The sequence below is a fragment of the Hypanus sabinus genome, chromosome 9 (assembly GCF_030144855.1).
Source record: "Hypanus sabinus isolate sHypSab1 chromosome 9, sHypSab1.hap1, whole genome shotgun sequence".
In the NCBI taxonomy this organism is placed as follows: Eukaryota; Metazoa; Chordata; class Chondrichthyes; order Myliobatiformes; family Dasyatidae; genus Hypanus; species Hypanus sabinus.
In genome coordinates this window covers 59,308,487-59,329,110 of record NC_082714.1, presented here as the reverse complement: position 1 = coordinate 59,329,110, position 20,624 = coordinate 59,308,487, and the positions used below count along the sequence as shown (strand labels likewise).

Below are 20,624 nucleotides of genomic sequence, written 5' to 3'. Positions count from 1 at the left end.
CTGAAACATTTGACAGTTTATATTCATTTCCATGAGGCTGAGTTTCTCCAGCATTTTAGGTGTTGTGTTGAAGTTTGAGAGAAGGACACTGCACTCACCAGTGTTCTTGTGGAACAGGTGGCATCAGTAATTGCAGGATCCCACCATGGGATTATTACTGTCTTGAAAGAAACCTTATCTAACTTGATTACCATTCACTGTGTAATTCACAGACACCATCTTGTTGCAAAGAACTTGTGAAGTGATCGGCTAGCACATATCATTAAATGCTATTATCACAGTGGTAAATAAAATCAAGTCCCATGCTCTCAATTCTTGACTAATTTGAGAGCTTTGTGTGGAGAATGATGAATAGTTCAAACACTTATTCTTAAAACAAAACTGCCTAAGACACTTCTGAAACTATAAAATTCTTTGAAGGCTTGAATGCTTAATTCAGTGATAAACTTGAGCAATGTCTAATGTGTTTATTTGTCAGAATTATTTGCAAAGTTTAATGAAATCAATCTTCAGTTGCAAGGAAATGTGAATCTTATCAAAGTCGAATCAGCCGTCTCCATATTTCTGTCCAAGTTAACTCTACTTAAGTGCAAAATTGGCTGTTGCAATCTTTTCCAATTTCCAAGCCCCTCTGAGTCGTAAGAGAAAGAAAGAATACCAGATGATGAACTTCAAGTACATTATGCTCAACTGGGTGGGTGAGCTGCATAAATACATGTCAGAGAAATTTCAGGATCTTCCCTTGATCCAAGTTCCAGGTTGGGCAATAAATCCATTCCTGAACATTTGTAATGAGGAATTAACAGGAAGGATGGAGGAAAAACTGATCCCACTACAAAATGGCTTTGAGCTGAGACCGAGGTTCACAAAATTGTTATCAAATCTTTTAGCTGCGGTAAAGAAATCTGATGGCTATCCTGTACTGGGGAAAATGGTTGTGATGTACTTTGTCTTTCCAACATCATATTAGTGGAGTATGGTTTCAGTGCTGTTGCCCAACTTCTTTCAAAGCAACAAAACAGACTGCAAATTACTGAACATAAAGAATCTGAGAATCCTGAGTGTGAGGAATTGAGAATATAAAAAAATCACTATGAACCTATGTAACCTCTGGCTTAAAGAATAATTGGGACTGAACAGTAATTTTTGAACTGAAGTAAACTCTGTCTTTAGCAGTTAGCTGAAAACCGGCTTATACTAGTTCTCCCTTGGTTTGCAGAGAGACATTGAGGGTTTGATAACATTGTACCCTTGTTGGAGTAGGGGAGGAGGACTCCCCGATAAGTACAGGAATGAACATCCATCTATAATTAAGTCAGGGCCTAGCAAAGGGAATAATTGATAAGGACTGGACAGTACATCCATCTGTAATTAAACCTTGATTTAGCGGACTCTCTTATCTAAGTAATTAAGTTTTGCACCAACAGACTTGGGTGTATCAGTTCAAATAACATCTTGCAACAGTAATGTATGTGGCTTACGATGTATAAATATATGGCTGTAAGCTGACTAAGTGGGCCCACTTGTTGAATGGTGGCAGTACATGCTTGCCTTCCCTTCGACAACTGGGTCTCTAACTCCTGCAGGAGGGTGTGCAATAAACTGTTGCAACTTAAGAAGCTGGTCTCCGGAGTTTTATTCAGATTCAATTTTAACAGGTGACATTCAGCTTGATGTTGAGAAGCTGATATCATTGCACCAAGCCAGTCGATCCCATTGAAAGGTGAAAAAGCAATGAAGTAGTGAATAATTAGTGACTACTAATGTACACTCTAAAATAGTTGAAAATTATTTTTACTGTAATTAAATAATTTTATTTTAGCTTTAAATAGATTTGAATAAGTTTTGCAATTATTTGTCACTGCTGTGGATTTGCAGTTCCCATTTTCTTTTGCTGTGCATCATAAATGAAAAATCGTTATAGTTATGTAATGGCCGGAAAGGGAGAGGGGGCGCTGGGGATGTGTTCTGGAAGCCAAGGGGGTGGTAACCCAAAGTTTGGGAACCACTGATCTAGAGGAAGCTGTGACTCATTCTTGAATTGATGTTGTATAAACTGTTTGACAATGCCTACTTTGTGCCGGTGACAGAATGCCCTAATGTGTTTAGAAAGCAACCAATCCTTTGTCAAGGGAAAATGTCACTGAGTACAGCAGATAGCACTGGAAAGGGGAGGAGCCAAAGTTGCATTATGAAAGAGGCAGCAATGGAATCAGAATGAGGTTTATTATCACAAATACATGTCGTGAAATTTATTGTGGCAGCAGCACAGTGCATTATGTAATATAAACAATAAATGATAAATTATAAATTACAAGGCATGTTTGTATATTATGATTTACAGTATAAAATGTAATATGCAGAGAGACACATGCAGGCTGTGTGAGCGAGAGAGAGATTCTTACAGTCACACTAACACTCATGTGCTTTCCCTCCCCCCGTTCCAATTTAAACACACCTGTACACCCGCTGCTTGTCAATGCAAATATCTAATCAACGAATGATGTGGCAGCAACTCACTGCATGTCAGTCCAATAAAAGAATGCAGACATGATCAAAAGGTTCAGTTGTTCTTCAGACTAAACATCAGAATGGGGAGGAAATGTGATCTATGACTGTGGAATGATTGTTGATGCCAGGCAGGGTGGTTTGAGTATCTCAAAAACTGCTGATCTCCTGGAATTTTTTCCTAGAGTGTTCTCTAGAGTTTACTGAGAATGATGCAGAGAAACATACTGTGAGCAGTAGTTCTGTGGGCGGAAACACCTTGTTAATTAATGAGAGAGGTCAGAAGAAAATGGCCAGACTGGTTGAAGCTGACTGGAAAGCAACATTGACTCAAATAAACATGGGTTGCAGCATTATTGTGCAGAAGAGCATCTGTGAATGCACAGCACATTGAAACTTGAAGTGAATGGGCTTCATCAGGTTGCACTCATACCTAATAAAATGGCTACTGAGTGAGTGTGTGTATGTATATTATACATTACATATGTGTGTATAAAAACATACAGAAGCTAAATTAGTTTTTTTAAAAAAAGAGCAAGAATAGTGATGTAGAGTTCATGGGTTCATTGTCTGTTTAGAAATCTGGTGACTGAGGGAAGAAGCTGTTCCTAAAACAATGTGTGTGTCTTCAGGCTCTTGTACCACCTCGTAATGAGAAAATAATATGTGCAGCAGATAGATACCAGACAGTGATAGAACAGTTAAAATGCTCTCCACAGTACATCTGTAGCAACTTGCTGGTGTTTTTGGTGGCATCTTCAAATTCCTAATGAAATATAGTTTGCTGGAGTTCCCTCTTTGTAATTGAATCAATGTATTGGGCTGGGGTTAGATCTTCAGAGATGTTGAAATCTGGGAACTTGAAACTACCCGTCCATTTCACAGCTGAACTTTTGATAAAGTCTGGTTTGTGTGATAAGGAATGGTTGTGATCTGCTAGTTTTGAATAGAAGCACTGAAAGGCTGGCATGTTTAGCTGTACAGTGGCGGGAAGGCAATGGAAGCAGATGGAAAAGATTGCAGGGGACATAGGGAGGGGTCAAATAATCAAAACATACCTTTTTTTTGATGCATCAATGTATATAAGTTGTATCTTATTTATTAAAATCCTATGTCAAACCAAAGTGGTTAATTTCTTGATCAGATATGAATTTAATGAGAAAGCTGTCACTCATTTGATTATTGATTTTTTTTTTGTTTTGCTTCACAGGAAAAATGAGAAACAAACCTAATTTAAAAATCTCAGATGAAGTCTTCAAACAGCCAGTTACCAGCCCTACGTAAGCTGATCTATTATTAAATTGGATTTGCATGTCCATGTTGTGAGTGTCTCTCTCTCTTGTGGCTGTGTGCATTTAAACAAAAGCAGCAAAACTCTTTTATACCTGATTTGCAGTGTCTTGTGTCTAAAATGAAAAGTCCTTAGGGTCATAGAACACAGCACTGAAACTGGCCCTTTGGCCCATCTAGTCTGTGCCAAACCATTAATCTGCCTCATCCCATCGTCCTGTATCCAGACCATAACCCTCCAAATCCCTCTCATCTATGTCCCTATCCAAATTTCTCTTGAATGTTAAAATTCACTCTGTATTCACCACTTGCACTGGTAGCTCATCTCACATTCTCACCACCCTCTGAGTGAAGAAGTTCTCCCTCATGTTCCCTTTAAACATTTCACTTTTCACCCTTGAACCATGACCTCTAATTGTAGCCTCACCTGACCTCAGTGGAAAATCCTTCTTGTAATTACCTTGTGTAAACCCTTCATAATTTTGTATGTCTCTATTAAATCTCCCTTTAATCTTATATATACTTGGGAATAAAGTTGTAATCTATTCAACCTTTCCCTATAAACGTAGGTTCTCAAGTCCTGACAACATCCTTGTAAATTTTCTCTGTACACTTTCAATCTTACCTGTAGACAACTGACTGAAACTGCACACAGTATTCCAAATTAGCCCCCATGAAGGTTGTTTAAATTTTTAATGTAACACCCAGTTTTTACACTCAATACGTTGATTTATTAATGCCAGTGTGCCAAAAGCTTTCCTTACAACCTTATTTACCTGTGACACCACTTTCAAGGAATTATGGATTTGTATTCTCTGATCGTTCTGTTTTACCGCACTCCTTAATGCCCTACCTCTCACGTGTAATACTTACCCTGGTACCTCAACTTGTCTTCGTTAAGTTCCATCTGCCATTTTTCAGCCCATTTTCCAGCTGGTCAAGATCCTGCTGCAGACTTGGGTAGTCTTAGGTATCCACTACACCCTCAATCTTGGTGTCATCTGCAAATTTGCTGATCCAGTTTATCATGGTATCATCCAGATCATTGATTATAGATGACAAACAACAATGGACCCTGCAGCGATCATTCAGAGGAACCATCTGCAACCACACTCAGGTTTTGGCTTCACCAAAAAAACCAATTCCAATTTGCTACCTCATCTTGAATGTCAAGTGACTGAACCTTTTTGACCAACTACCTGTGCAGGACCTTGTCAAATGCCTCGCTTAAGTCCATGTAGAAAACATCCACTGCCTTGTCTTCATTAACTTTCTTGGTAATTTCCTCGAAAAACTGTAAGACTGGTTAGACATTACCTACCATGCACAAAGCCACGTTGACTATCCCTAATCAGTCCCTGTCTATCCAAGTATTTATATATCCGGTCCCTTGGAATACCTTCCAATAACTTTCCGTTTACTGATGTCAGGCTCACTGGCCTATAATTCCTTGGTTTATTTTTAGAGCCTATCTTAAACAGCAGAACAGCGTTTGCTATCCTCCAATCCTCTGGTAACTGACCTGTTGCAGGGAATGATTTAAGTATTTCTATGAGGGCCCCTTCAATTTCTGTACTTGTCTCCCACAGGGTTGGAGTGAACACCTTGTCAGTCTCTGGGGATTTATCCACCCTAATTTGTCTGAAGACAGCAAACACCTCCTCTTTAATTTGTATAGGGTCCATGACCTTGCAGCTGCTTTGCCTCAGTTCTATAGATTCTGTGTCCATCTCCTGAGTCAATACAGATGTAAAAAATCTTTTTAAGATCTCCACCATCTCTTTTGGCTCTATGCATAGATTAGCACTCTGAATTTTTGGAGGACCAATTTTGTCCTCTTTCATCTTGTCTGCTGGAGCAACCTTGCATCTTTTTTTTAGCCCTCTTGACTTAAGTATTCTCTTGCATTTCTTAAACTCAATTACCTTATTTGTTTCTGCTTGCCTATACCTGCTATGCACCTCCTTTTTCTTAACTAGGGCTAGAATATGTCAAAACCAGTGTTCCATAAATCTGCTATCCTTGCCTTTTATTCTGACAGGAATATACAACTTGTGTACTCTCAAAATTTCACTTTTGAATGCTTCCCATTTACCAAGTACACCTTTGATAGAAAACAGCCTGTCCTAATCCACACCTGACAGATCCTTTCTGATGCCATTAAAATTGGCCTTTCTCCAATTTAGAATCTCAACCTGAGGATCAGACCTATTCTTTTCCATAATTAGCTTGTAACTAATGGCATTATGATCACTAGATGCAAAGTGTTCCCCTATACAAGCTCATCACCTGCCCTGTATCATTACCTAATAGAAGACCTAGTATCACACTCTCTAGTTGGGGCCTTGATGTACCAATTAAGGAAACTTTCCTAAACACTTAACACACTCTATCCCATCCAGGCCCTTTACAGTCTGGGAATCCAGTCAATATGTGGAATGTTAAAATCACCTATTATCACAACCTTGTGTTTCTTGCAACAGTCTGTGATCTCAGGGTTGCATATGGTGACATGCGTATTTTGCTAATAAATTTACTGATCCATGCCTCAAGTTCATCTGTCTTTCTTTCAATACCTGCCATTGAAGTATGCCGATCAGAACATTAGTCCCACTATGTTGAATCATTTGATCCCCGACCTTGTATGTAGGCTTAACAACGTCATTCTCCAAAACTTTTCCACTATCTTCTTTAGCACTTTTTCCTATCCCCCTGCAACTTTAGCTTAACCTATCCTTTCTGATGTCTTTGCAGAGAAAGACACTACCCAGCAAAAGATATTGGATATCCCTATCAGAATATTTTGTACTTACTGCCTGATGTGTATGTGCTTGCATGTGCTTCCTGGAGGGGAGGTACTGGGCCATGGATTGTCCATGGTCCTGGGTTGTGTATGAACAATGAAAGCTAGCCAGGCTTCTGGCTACTAAAGTCTCCAATAGTCCCAGTTGAAAAGAGGATAATATCACAAGAGAACATACTAATGCCCACTGTTTAAGATAAATGAAATACTGGAAATGCAAAAGTTTCAGGAACTGCCGTGCAATTAATAAATCCAATGTGAGGAGAGGGATGAAAGATCAGACTGGGAGAATGATAATAATTGATTTGTGAAGTCCAGGATTATTGATAAGGTTTTACCATTTATTTAATATAAATTATATTCATCACCTGAAATTTTTCACTGCATCAAGACTTGTTTTTGTATATAAGTTTTTGTTGTTGTATATAATGGACCAGTAGGTCCTTTTGAGCTTTCTCTGCTATTCAGATAGATGAATAAATTTCCCCCTCAACTACTTATTTCCACACTGTCTCCATTGTCAACTCATTCCTGCAATTCTCATGATTCTCTATATAATTTGAACACAATCCAGCTTGGACAACAAATAGTAGTTGTAGCCCTCTGTGGAAAATGATTGTAAAGTTTCATTACTCCATGAAATTTCTCCTTTTCTCAGTTCTGAATGGTTATTATCTGCAAAGATGATCCCCTTGATTGAGATTTATCAATTGGAACAAATAACCACTCAGTATCTACCCAATGCATCCCTTTAAGAGTTTTTTTTAATACTTTAATGAGACCATCTCATATTTCTGTACATTTTGAGGAATATTCTACTCAATCTTCCTTTGAGTAGTTCCCTATTTGATGAAATGAAGTTAGTACCCAAGTATTTGTTTACCATTGTCGTATAAATTTTCAGAAAGATACCTTCATAATATTACAGGAACTTCTAAAGGTAAGAATGTACTATTTGCTCTTATTTCTTCCTGCATCTCCTTGACAGTTTCTATGATTCATATACAATAAGGATGAATAGGTCACTCTGGTTGCCAAGGTTTCCAGAAGTTGTTAGCTATTTAAAACTTGCTGTATTTCCTACCAAATTGAATAATTTACATTTTCCAAGTTTATATTCTATCATCGCATTCCTATGCAAACAGTGAGCAGGTTATGCAGCATCTCTGGAGTTGGAGGTGGTTTGCTGAGAACCCCCAGCAGTCTGGTTTCAGTCCAGATTCCAACATCTGCAGCTTCTTGTATTTGTACATTTTTATCTGCTGAGATGATTCTCAAGGTTCTACTTAGTATGTATACTTTGTACTTTGCAATTTATTCAATCATAGTTGCTATATGCTAGATTTCCAAAGTTTTATTTTGACCATTTTTTTTCAGCTAACTTGAACAGTATTTAACAAATTTATATAACTAAGGCATTGAGATTCTGTGTATGCTAAATAATTTGAGTTAAAACACTGATCATTGAGGTAGTTCTTATCCCCATTATTTGTACCTCCAACTTGCAGATTGGTACATTTATACTTGGTGCCATTCCAGTGTACAATGTCTAGTAATGAACTATCAGTTTCCAGCAGTGCTGCCCTTGAATCTGTCTAGCAAATGAAATGGAAGTAGAAGTTTGAAGAAATTGTACATGCAGTGTATTAGAAGGAACAAGAGAGCTCCAGCTTCAGAACTGACGGGAAGTATTTCTCCCTCTCTTTCGCATTGGTGCTCCCATTGAAAACAAGAGTTGTCTTTCCAGTTTCTACCACAGAGGTCCAACCCCAAACTACCATATCTTGCAGCATCGTATTGTAGTTAACAATAAGTTTATGATTTTTTTGGTAATTCGCAGTGGTGGTGGATGCCCAAGTCTTGCAATTGAAGAAATGCAGGTATTTGACCATTATGACTTTGGACCCGGTTACGGATATAGTGTATGTAATCAATATCCAGGAAGATCACTTTCTGAAGAACTGTGGTTGTACAAGCAACATCTCACGGTCACCTTCGCAAGATCAATTCAGCATAGTACAAACAAAAAACATGCACAAACAAATTTATCTGGCCCAGATCAAGCTGTTCTTCCCTCTTTGACATTTCCCATCCAATCCAAGCTTTGATCTGAGGTGGCATATTGTGGGATATGAAAAGCATATGATGTGCGCAGATTTAATGATTCCAACACATGTGAAATGGCCTGTCCCCATTTTAGTTATTTGGGTGAATTTTCCAAATTGGGTTACTGACCTTTTAAATGCTGTGAACCAATACCATTAAGTTGTGGTCGAAGCCTTAAGTGAATGATTTATAAAATGGTGGAAGCCTTGAGATATTTAATGTCCAGCTAAGCTGGATTTTTAAAAACTGGAATGAATATAAGAATACTCATGCCATTCCATTCCATTGATCCAGCTGTTCACCTAGGAAAGTATTTCTTACCATCTGATCTTGTCTATATTTGAGACATAAGTTTAAGTAATGGAACTATTTTAGCCAACTATTCTCTAGTTTATTCTCCAGGAAAGCCATCATGCAAAGATAGACAACAAACATTCCTATGTGAATAATCCAGAAGAGGATCTATTTTCAGAGCTGACTTTGATCCTGTATTCTCCTAGCCCTGAAATCAATATGCTCTTTTGGATTAGTTGGACAGTAAACTATTAGAAACTTCATTGGTTTCTCCAGCTCCAGTCCAGGGATAATGTAGACTAATTCAAATTTCCAAATCATGACCGTAATCAAAATCATTTGACTGAAGACTGAACTAGTTTCATATGATCAGGTTCTATGCAAGAATGTATGCTGGTGATTGTGCCAGCATTACTTTTGTTGTCTTAACCCTTTGAGTTTAGAGCTTGTCTGCAGCGTGATCATTTAATTTTACCAATTTCTCTCCATCAATACCTTGCATGTAATCAGACTTGAATGTTAGACCACAGATTTTTTTTATTCTTGGCACCAAAAGCAGTCTTGATTTAAGTATGATTTTATTCATGTTTAATAATATGTTGTAGCGATGTGCTACACACAGCGCTGAAATAATGACACGCAGTTGGTAAGTCGTTTCGAGACTAGTTTATTCAAACTTTGCGGTGCTGGCATTTAATCCCTGGCGCCTGCCCTCTCTGGGCGTAAATGATAATAGAAGTGCATTACCAAAGTCTCCCCCCGCGCGCTGGCTATTTCTGAACTGGTTCGCCTGCTCAGAAAGTGGGTCGCCAGAATGTACATATTTTTAAAAATATGAAATGGGGCATAAAATTGAAATGATTCAACTGATTGCTAGCAAGTTATAGTTGTTGCACATTGGTAAAGTATTGAAACTATTTGCTTACTTAATGTTCTTGGCTCTTCTTTCCAGTGTTTGCATAATTCTTAAACCTGTCACATATTAACTTAGCTTTAGTTGTATTCCAAAAATAAGCTACAACTTCACACTTCTTTTTCCTTCTCCAGAAACATTTTCAGTGATTTTACACAAAGGTCTTAGTATTTTTGATGTGTTATTGTGCCCTGTCTCCTAGCAGAGTAACAGGTATGAGAGTAAGTGCTAAGGTCAGATGTAGCTCCTGCCCTAGTTCAGATTGGGTAAGCAAAATAGCCCGTGGGTTCAAAGTAGTATCAGATGCTAGTTAAACTTTCCAAATGCTGAGTGAGTTTGTGACAGAAATCCTTTGTTTTTACAGGCTGGAAATAAAAATATCTTGAAGCAGTTTCTGTCTCACCTGGCAAGTTGCCATGGATAGCTTATCACTTAATGTGGACAAGGTTTTGAAATATCAGCCCTCCCTTTATATTTCAGTGCCCTGGCTAACATCATTCACAGTTACTATCAAGGAAGAATCATCAGAAATGTGAATCACTTCAAGAGGCTGTCATTTTGTTATTAGCCAAGGAGGGTTTGTGAATTTCTGACCTATACAAATTTGCTGATGAAAAAAGATGCAGTCAGAAATGTGTGTCATGTCTGATATTTAAAGCAACCAAATATGTGAGTCCATGAATCTACAGCTTTGTCAATTGCAATGCTGCTGTGGAATTGGTCTCATTGTAATTTTGGTGGATTCCTATCCCTAGCCTCTCCTCGATAAAGCTGCTTGTAATAGAAGGGAATACATATTCTTTTGTAGGGATCTACTAGATCAACTTTTTGGCAAAGAGGGAGATGATTTATTTTGTATAGCCTCTGCTAGGTCTTTGGATAAACTGATCAATTAGTCCCACTCGTCTACAAATTACCTGTTTTAACCCTGCAGTTTTTCTCCAATTGACTTGACCTTAATTTTCTTTAACTGTGGTCTGTTTGCATCACCTTCTTGGGCAGTGTGCTCCAAGTTGGAACTATTTGCTTACATTTTAAAGATCTTCTGCCAGGCTCTCTTCCAATTGCCTTGCAGCTGGAAGAAGCCCAGCCTTTCTACAAAGTGCCTTTGAGGGGAAGTGAGTATTCAGACATGCTCTGCTAACATGCCTACTCCTTACCAGAATGATAGCATTGTCTGTTGGACTACTGTGTTTTTATTTTGCTTTGTGTATCGGAAGGGTGGGGGGGTAGGTGACATTTCCTAGAAACAGATTGAACTAGCTGTTTGAAAAATGTTTGCAGGTTCACTCTGCCAAAAAAAATTGAGACATAGAAACTTTCTCAGTTTAATTTCCAGGCTGACTGGATTAACATTGAAATTTGACTTTGAGAGCATTGTGTACTGTCTCATTTTATGGAAATACCATAACCATTACAAGGATTTCAAAAGCAGCGAGATGTGGCTTGGAATATTCTTACTTCTTGTTCAGGGTAATAGCCCAGCAGGAAACCTGTCTGGATGTGGCTTGATTTTATTATTAGCAGTGCTGAGAATTTTGCATGGCTCTTTCTTTGCCTCTTTTCCAGTGAAGTGTTGGGTGGTGGTGTGGGAGATATGAGAGGGTAAGACTCTCCTTCCCTGCTTAGCCCCCACCTATGGACACATGAATTCTTGGGATTAGGTGCTGATTGTTGTATGAGTAGTTGGTGCATATCTCAAGTCCTGGTTATGTGACCTCTGAAGACAATCTCTGAAGAGTATTGACAATGGCAGGGATCACCTGATTTGTAAGTACACTGCCCAGAAGAGGGCAATGGCAAATAAGTTCTGTAGAAAAATTTGCCAAGAACAATCATGCTGAACAACAATGATTGCCTACGTTATATGACACAGCACATATGTTGATTTTAAGAAATGTGTGTATTTGTGCATCAAATTTAAAGTGAGTACCTTACACCCAGGAATTTGCTGCTTTTGTATTGTAAGGCTAGCTATCTTTTAGTTTTCCCTTTTCAGAGACCTTGCATGCAGTGCCTTTTAAAAAATATTCAGCCCCGAACCCTTTGCTCACATAAATGAGTATTACAACCAGGGATGTTGATCAATTTAACTGAGAATTTTTAAGTTTATGAATCACATGCTCCTTTTTCCACGGTAGAGCCCAAAAAGCAGGAAAAATTGTAAAGCTTGAAAAACTAAATACAAAAACTGTAATGTCTGCAGTTCAAAAATATTCATTCCTCCCCCCCCCCCCCCCCCACCTTGCTCAGTAATTAGTTGAACCACCTCTTGCAGCTATTACAGCCAGTAGTCTATTTGGTTAAGTAATTTAGCTTTGTAAAACATGATGAAACAAAATTTGCTCATTTCTCCTTGCAAAGTTGCTTAAGCTGTACTGGGTTAGTTGGGCAGTGGTGGTGGACTGTAATCTTGAGGTCTTGCCAGAAATGTTTGATTGGGTAAAGGTCAGGACATCGACTGGGCTTCTCAATGACATCGGTTTTCTTCATTTGAAGATGCTCCATGATTGGTTTGTTGCCCTGCTGCAAGATGAACTTCCTCCTCTGTTTAAGCTTCCTGGTAGAGGCTAGCAGGTTTTTATCCTGGGTCTCTGTCTTTAGCAGATATCCTGACCAGATTTCCAGACCCTGCTGCTCTGACAATACTTTACAATAGGGATGGTGTTGCCTGGCTGATGTGTAGTATTAGACTTGTGCTCACATGTTGCTTGGAGTTGAGGCCAAAAAGCTCCATTCTGGTCTCATCTGATCATAAGACCTTCTTCTACTTCTTTACAGTATCTTCTAAGTGACACTTTACGAAGTTTTGTGGGCAATTAAATGTTTATTTTTTTTAACCAGGATTTCTTCCTTGCTGCTCTTCCATGAATACTGTTTTTTGTGCAAGGCTTGGAGATTGTGGCGCCATGAACTTCATCTCCAGTTACAGCCACTGATTTCTGCCGCTCACTCGGTGACTTTTGGTGTCACAGTAGATTCTCTTACAAGTGCCATTCTTTTCCGGCAACTAAGTTTAGAAGGGTGGCCCGACCTAGGCAATGTAGCTGTGGTTTCATTTTTCCAACTTTTCACGATGAACTGCACTGAGCGAGTGATGTTCAGTGTCTTTGAGATGGTCTGTATGTTTCCCCAGATCTGTGCTTCTCAATGATCATTTCCCTGACTTGTCTTAAATACTCTTTAGCCTTCATTTTTGTTTGGTCTGTTGAAAACCTACCGTACTGTTGGACCGTACACAGAGAGGGGTATTTATTCTTAAGAATTCATTGAAAGCAGGTGATCCTACATCAACAAATTTTCTACATCAAATTGGGTGAGTTAGTAAGTTAGGAAAGTTACTGTAGTTTTCAAAGTGATGAATATTTTTTCAGCCTCATAATTCTGGTTTTTAATTTTTAGTAAATTTGACAGGCTTTGGAACTTTTTTGATATGATACATACTGTTTTATAAATTAGCTGAATATGATGCTACTTCAGTGTATTTTACCTTCAGAAAATGAGAGTAAAATGTGAATATAATTAAGCAGGTTGAACACTTTTTCCAAGGCACTGTATATCTACCCCACATGTTGCTTTGTTAAGCATGCGGTCTCATTGTTTTTGTATAATTATTGAGGTTTTCTGATGAGTTAAACATACTTCCATTCATATCTATTTTCTAGACCACCAAGAGATCTGGATTCAAAGGCGTGCATTACGATTGGAGATCGAGTAAGGATTTTTTTTCATGCTATTTTAAACTTCAGTTTATTGCAAATAATTCCTCTGCTTCCTTCTCAAGTGTTATAATGCAGAGTTTGCAATTTACTTGCTGAATTTACTTTATAATTGGTTTGATTTATTTAAATACAGATGTATAGATAAATTTATGTATTGATTGTGATACTGTTGATGGAGAGCAGCAATGGGTGCTGCAAATCAGTGTGTATTTCCAAGCTCCAGTGCACGGTGATTATGTCATGATCTCGAGAGGTTTCAGCAGTGAATAACATTCAGGTTAAAAGCTTCTCATTTCAAAGTGCATATTAAAGTCCTCGTGTAACATTTCTGGTGGATGTAAAATAATATATCAAACTTTATTTCAAAGTGGAGTTATCTTGGAACCTTATCATTAATCTCTCAATCATGATTAATAAAACATATGTTTTTTGGTCACTGTCTCATTTCTGTTGGAATTTGTTGTGGGCAAGTTGGCTACAGTGGTGCGACAGGTAATGCAGTTGCTTCACAACTCCAGGTGCCTTGGTTCACTTATGACTTCTGGAGCCCAGTTCATCAGTTTCCTCCCACATCCCACAGACTCACTAACTGGGGGTGGGGAGGGGTGTTATATGTTGGACTTGATGCGATGAGATTGCAGCAAAGTATGGTGGATGGGAATTGTGAAGATACTCCAAGAGCCAACTTGATGGACTGAATGGCTTTATGTAATAACAAAAAGTGAGAGCTGGTATTTCCCAAGTAACAGCATGGGAATACCACCGACTGGAAATTGCCCTCCAAGCCGCACCCCATTCTGACATAGAAATGGACTGCCCTTCATTCACCATCATGGAGCCTGAATTCTGGAACTCCCTCTCGTGTAGAAGTATGTATATACCCACATGTCAAGGACTATATAATATATACAGGTATGCGTTGCTTAACGTCCATGATACATTCTGTGAAATCGAACATTACATGATTTGGACATGCGAACCTCTTGCTACTGCTATCACTAGGAGTGGGTTTGCTGTGTTTGGAAGCCATGATGCACTTTACAGTAATATTTTTCAAAAGAAAATTAAACAGAGATAACGCTACTACAGTCAAGAGACGCGCGATACACGAGATTGGTTACGTCCACTACGTCACGTTCTCCGATCTATGGATGTATATGTGATTGGATGTTGTCCAAATGGACGTTAAGCGGCGCACGCCTATATTATATTGCTTTACTTGGGCTTAAGAAAATTGGTGGAGTCAGAGAAACACCAACCCAGAAGCTAAGTTGCTTTAACCATTGAAACTTAAGTACGAAGCTGAAGACCAGGTAGGCTTTAATTTCCAATGCATTGTAACTTAATATAACTAATATTTATATTTACATGCTTGTAATTGCTTGGCACATACTAGAATAAAATGCAAGTAAAATAGAAATTTCATTTTGTGATTTTTCAAAGCACTTAAAATCAGAGGGTGCTTTTGATGCATAATCATTGGTAAAGGGCAACAGCAATTTGGATGTTGTATCATAGAGCACTACAGCACAGAAATGTGCCTTTCAGCCCATCTAGTCCATGCAACCTGTTTTCTGCCTAATCCCATCTGTCCACAGCCAGACCATAGCCCTCCATATCCCAGTCACTCATCCATGTACCTATATAAACTTCTCTTGAATGTTGCAATTGAACCTGCATCCACCTCTTCTACTGATAGCTTATATCGCACTCTCATTATCCTCCGAGTGAAGAAGTTCCGCTCAAATTCCCTATAGACCTCATCCAATCTTGGGAAAATGCCTGCATGTATTTACTCTATCCATAACACTCTTAGCATTGTAACTTCTAAGACAGGGGTTCTCAATCTTTTTTATGCCATGGACCAATACGGTTAAGCACTGTGTAAGTCCTACCCTGAATTGTCCTGCCAAAATGCAACACTTCGTACTTGTCTGCATTAAGCTCTATCTGCTATATTTGAGCTGATTTCCCCCCACCCCCAACCCGATTCAGATCCTGCTGCAAGCTTTGATAGTCTTCTTTGCTGTTCACCAGCAATGAGATAACACAAATTCATCTGCTTGAGAATTGTGAGGAATAAATATTCATCAAAACTCTGGGGAGAACAAACATTTCATAAATGGAATACTGCAGTGATATCTTTTATTTCTGAAAGGGGCATTTGAGGCATCTCAATGATAGTTCCACAAAAGTAGGCTGCTATAGTGTGGTAAAGATTTGTGCTTAAACCTCTTGATTGGGACTTGAACCTAAAGCCTTCTGGCATCCATCCATCCCTGGTCATTTTTTTAGCCGACTCTATATCATCATCCTCGTTATGTGCTATGTAGTGTGGCACAGGTGACCATGGTCTCATGACCATGATTGTCCTTGGCAAATTTTTCTACAGAGTGGTGTGCCATTACCTTTAGCTGGGCAGTGTCTTTATAAGACAGGTGACCCAGTCATTATCAGTACTCTTCAGAGATTGTCTGCCTGGCATCAGTGGTCCTTAAAACTGTAAGATACAGGAGCAAAATTAGGTAATTTGGCCCATTAAGTCTGCTCTGCCATTTCATCATGGCTGATCCAATTTTCCTCTCAGCCCCAATCTCCTGCCTGCTCTCCATATCCCTTCAAGCCCTGACCAATCAAGAATCTATCAACCTCTGCCTTAAGTATACATAAAGACTTGGTCTCCACAGCTGCCTATGGCAAAGAATTTCACAGATTCACCACTCCTTGGCTAAAGAAATTCCTCCTCATCTCTGTTCTGAGGCTGTGTCCACTAGTCTTAGATTCTTCCACAATCCTTGCCACATCCACTCTATCAAGGCCTTTCACCATTTGAAAGGTCTCATTCTTCTGAACTCTAGTGAATACAGGTTTAGAACCATCAACGCCCTTCATAGGACAAGCCATTCAATCCTGGTCACATAACAAGAACTTGTGGTATGCACCATCTACACATACAACCATCCACCTCCTGCTGCCATGGCTTCGCATGACTGTAATTGGGAGCTAAGCAGGTGCTACACCTTGCCCAAGGGTGACCTGCTAGCTAGCAAAGGAAAGGAGCACCTTATACACCTCCTTTAGGTAGAGACTTATCTCCACCCCACCATCCACAACTCTATAGTTGCTAATATATTACATTCATTAATATCCATTTGGCCAGTTAATTCTTTTATCTTATGAATGACAAAGGCATTGATATACTCAGTATATGGAAATGTGGGTGAAATTTAAAAAAAAATCAATATTTTGTTAATGTCATTATCCTTGTGTGCTGGCATTTCACTGTGGTTCCTGTTTGTATTATTATTATTATTTAACTTTTAGTAAGTGAAATGTTTGAGAAATAAGGGAGAAGCTCAACGTGACCCATCGGTGTATTTTCTTGACTGAGGCCATCCACAGAGATGTGGTCGTATTGCAAGTGAACTTGGAATTATTCTGGTGAAGGTGTTGTTCCTTGCAAAACGATCAAAAAGAAATAGAAGTCAGATTAGAATTTAAGTTAGGACATAGAACAGCATAGCACAGTGCAAGCTCTTCAGCCCATGATGTTGAGAAGAAATTGTAGACAAAAGAAATTCTAAGTTAAAGCCAGCTTGATCATGACAGAAGTGCATACTCATTCAGAGACAGTCACTTATGATAATCAAAGAAAATCCAGAGAAAAGGACATTTTCCAGGGAAGAATAGCAGGCAGTTGAAAAATTTATATTGGCTATCTCTGTTAGTGGTAATCCCAGCCATGTTCTCAAAGCTCAAAGTATTCCTTGTTTTACTATATTTATATTAATACTGAATTTGAGTATGAGCTGCTTTTACCATATGGGCAAAGGTCACCAGTCTGAGCTACTGACAGAGGCAATCAGTTATTTGCCTTTCGAAATTTGACTATCAAAACCTCTTTTTTTGAATATTTGAGAGTTATTCCAGTTGTAACAGTGCACCCACTACTGTACAACCAGGGAAATGAAACTCCAATCATTGGGCGTTCAGTGACATTTTGATTTTGTGATATAATGGTGGACTACGGCATGATTAAGTTACAAGTTTGTCTTCTAGGTGGCTTTACTATCTGCTTCCATCTCTCTCTCCTCTGCATCCCCCAACCTTGGTTTCCTGGGGATTCCAAATGGTGATTTTTTTTTCTCTCTCTGTCCCCCCCCCCTCCCCCAGTCTCTAATCATATCTCCACTTTTTCATCCTACTCTTGCTGATCTCTACCCCTTCCCTCACCCTGGTCATTTATCTGATCAGCCAATACCTTTTGCTGAATCCTTTGATCGCCAAACAAATGCAAAACAAACTTACCATCACCTGCCACCCCACCAGCCTCGGGGTCCAACATATAATTCTCCGTAACTTCTGCCACCTCTAACGGGATCCCACTACCAAGCACATCTTTCCCTCTCTCCCCCCATTTCTGCTTTCCGCAGGGATCGCTCCCTACATGACTCCCTTGTCCATTCGTCCCTCCCATCCCTTCCCACCAATCTCCCTCCTGACACTTATACTTGTAAGCGGAACAAGTGCTACACCTGCCCTTACAGTTCCTCCCTCACCACCATTCAGGAGGCCAGACAGTACTTCCAGGTGAAGCGACACTTCACCTGTGAGTCGGCTGGTGTGTTATACTGCGTCCGGTGCTCCCGGTGTGGCCTTTTATATATTAGTGAGACCTGACGCAGACTGGGAGACCGTTTTGCTGAACACCTACACTCTGTCCGCCAGAGAAAGCAGGATCTCCCAGTGGCCACACATTTTAATTCCACGTCCTATTTCCATTCTGATATGTCTATCCATGGCCTCCTCTACTGTCAAGATGAAGCCACACTCAGGTTGGAGGAACAACACCTTGTATTCTGTCTGGGTAGCCTCCAACCTGATGGCATGAACACTGATTTCTCTAACTTCTGTTAATACCCCTCCTCCCCTTCTTACTCCATCCCTTATTTACTTATTTATTATCTCCCCCCCCCCCCTTCACTGCCCCTCTCATAATCACTCCTTGCCTGTTTTCCATCTCCCTCTGGTGCTCCCCTTCCCCTTTTTTTTTCTCCCTAGGCCTCCTGTCCCATGATCTTCTCCCTTCTCTAGCTGTGTATCCCTTATGCCAATCACCTTTACAGCTCTTGGCTTCATCCCTCCTCCTCCTGTCTTTTCCTGTCATTTTGGATCTCCCCCTCCCCCTCCCATTTTCAAATCTCTTATTATCTCTTCTTTCAGTTAATGCTGACAGATGGTCTCGGCCCGAAATGTCGACTGTACTTCTTCTTATAGATGCTGCCTGGCCTGCTGTTTTCCACCAGCATTTTGTGTGTGTTGCTTAAATTTCCAGCATTTGCAGATCTCCTTGTGTTTGCAAAACACTTTTTTTTGCCCAGAAAAAGTGCAACTTCATTGTTTATTAGCAGTTGGTCTGTCAAGCAGTGGTTATTAATGTTATCCATTGGATTGCACAATCTTTTGGCATGTATTTTGCAAATCATGAAAGACATAAAAAATTAATTCATTTAGTGTGGGTAACAGAAACTTACTTTCCTTAACCCCCTACCCCCATCTTTTAAAAAAGAAGCTATTGGAAATGAGGCCATAGACATAAGAATAGAATTAGGCCATTCGGCCCATCAAATCTGCTTCACCATTTCATCATGGCTGATCCATTTCCTGCTCAGCCTCAAACTCCCATCTTTTTCCCATATTCTTTCACAACTTGACTAATCAGGGTGTGAAAGGACAGAGCTTTGAGTTCTGGTGAGTTTGTGAATGTTTGATGTAGAAGTGGTGGTGGTGGTGAGCTAGCCTGCTAGTGCTACTCAGAATTGTGTTGCAGATCTTTCAATGCCATGGCTCAGGTCCTAACTTTGTATTGTTGGTGTTTTCACTTAAATCTAGACACACAAAAAAATTGGGCTATGTTATCTAACTTTTGGGGAGTGTTAACTTGCACACAGATTCAGCTGCAGTGGAACAATATTTTTGTCACTTGTTGCTTTTACACCCTCAAGTACTGTTTTATTTACAGATACCAGCAGTATTGCGGAGGTTTGACAAGTTCAAAGTAAATATATTATAAAATTTACTGTATGTCATTGTACAGTATACTACCCTGAGATTCAATTTCTTGCAGGCATTCACAGTAGAACAAATAAATACAATAGAATCAATGAAAAAAACTCAGTGCAATCAAGTAACCAATGTACAAGAATATCAAATCAAATTCAAGTTTAATTATCGTTCAACCATACATGAATTCAGCTGGACCAAACAGCATTTCACTGGGGCCTAGGTGCAAAACATACACAGCATAACACAGCACATTCAAGGTAGGGAGCATACATATAGTCACACAAAAAAAAATACATATACAGCTTAAGTCCCTGAGTGACATGTCCTGCAAATTGATGGTGTAGTTCACGGCAGTCCACAGCCAAACACATGCATGCAATCATCTTCGTCATTCCACTGATTGAACACTGGAAGGCAACACTGACAGGATAGGCTAGCCCCCAAACGAGCATGGATGCCATGCTTCACCACCTTTAGCTTGTCCTCTCCTGAACTGCAGCGGCAGGCAAGCCTGTGACTTGAGGCCTGGCCCTCGCTACAGTCGAGGCCACGCAGATCCTCTGCCATCTTCCTGCCACCAAACAAGGGAAACAGGCTTATGGCTTCTTACATTATTAATGTTCAACAAGGTCTTGTGATCACAAGAGAAACATCCAAGAAAATCTGTGCAAATACAATAAAAAAAAAACTCTAGTAATAAATTATACTGAGAATGCGAGTTGTAGCATCCTTGTAAGTGAATCCATAGGTTGTGGAATCAGTTCAGAGTTGCATTGAGTGAAGGTATCAAGAGGCTGAGGGTTGAAGAGAAATAACTGTTCCTGAACCTGATGGTGTTGGACCTAAGGCTCCTGTACCACCTCCCTGATGGCAGCAGTGAAAAGAGAGCAGGGCCTGGATGGGTGGTGGCCCACTTAGTACC

The 20,624-nt window shown here is 39.6% G+C and overlaps 1 protein-coding gene across 2 annotated transcripts in view; it reads left to right on the top strand.

Moving 5' to 3' along the window:
• LOC132399436 (dual specificity mitogen-activated protein kinase kinase 6-like) overlaps nt 1–20,624 on the top strand; it is a 164,479-nt gene that overhangs the window by 78,111 nt on the left and 65,744 nt on the right. For both annotated transcript variants that reach the window (XM_059979760.1, XM_059979761.1), the window contains exons 2-3: nt 3,719–3,788; nt 13,580–13,628. In XM_059979760.1, the coding sequence (XP_059835743.1) occupies nt 3,719–3,788; nt 13,580–13,628 (119 nt within the window). The remainder of the gene's footprint in view (nt 1–3,718; nt 3,789–13,579; nt 13,629–20,624) is intronic.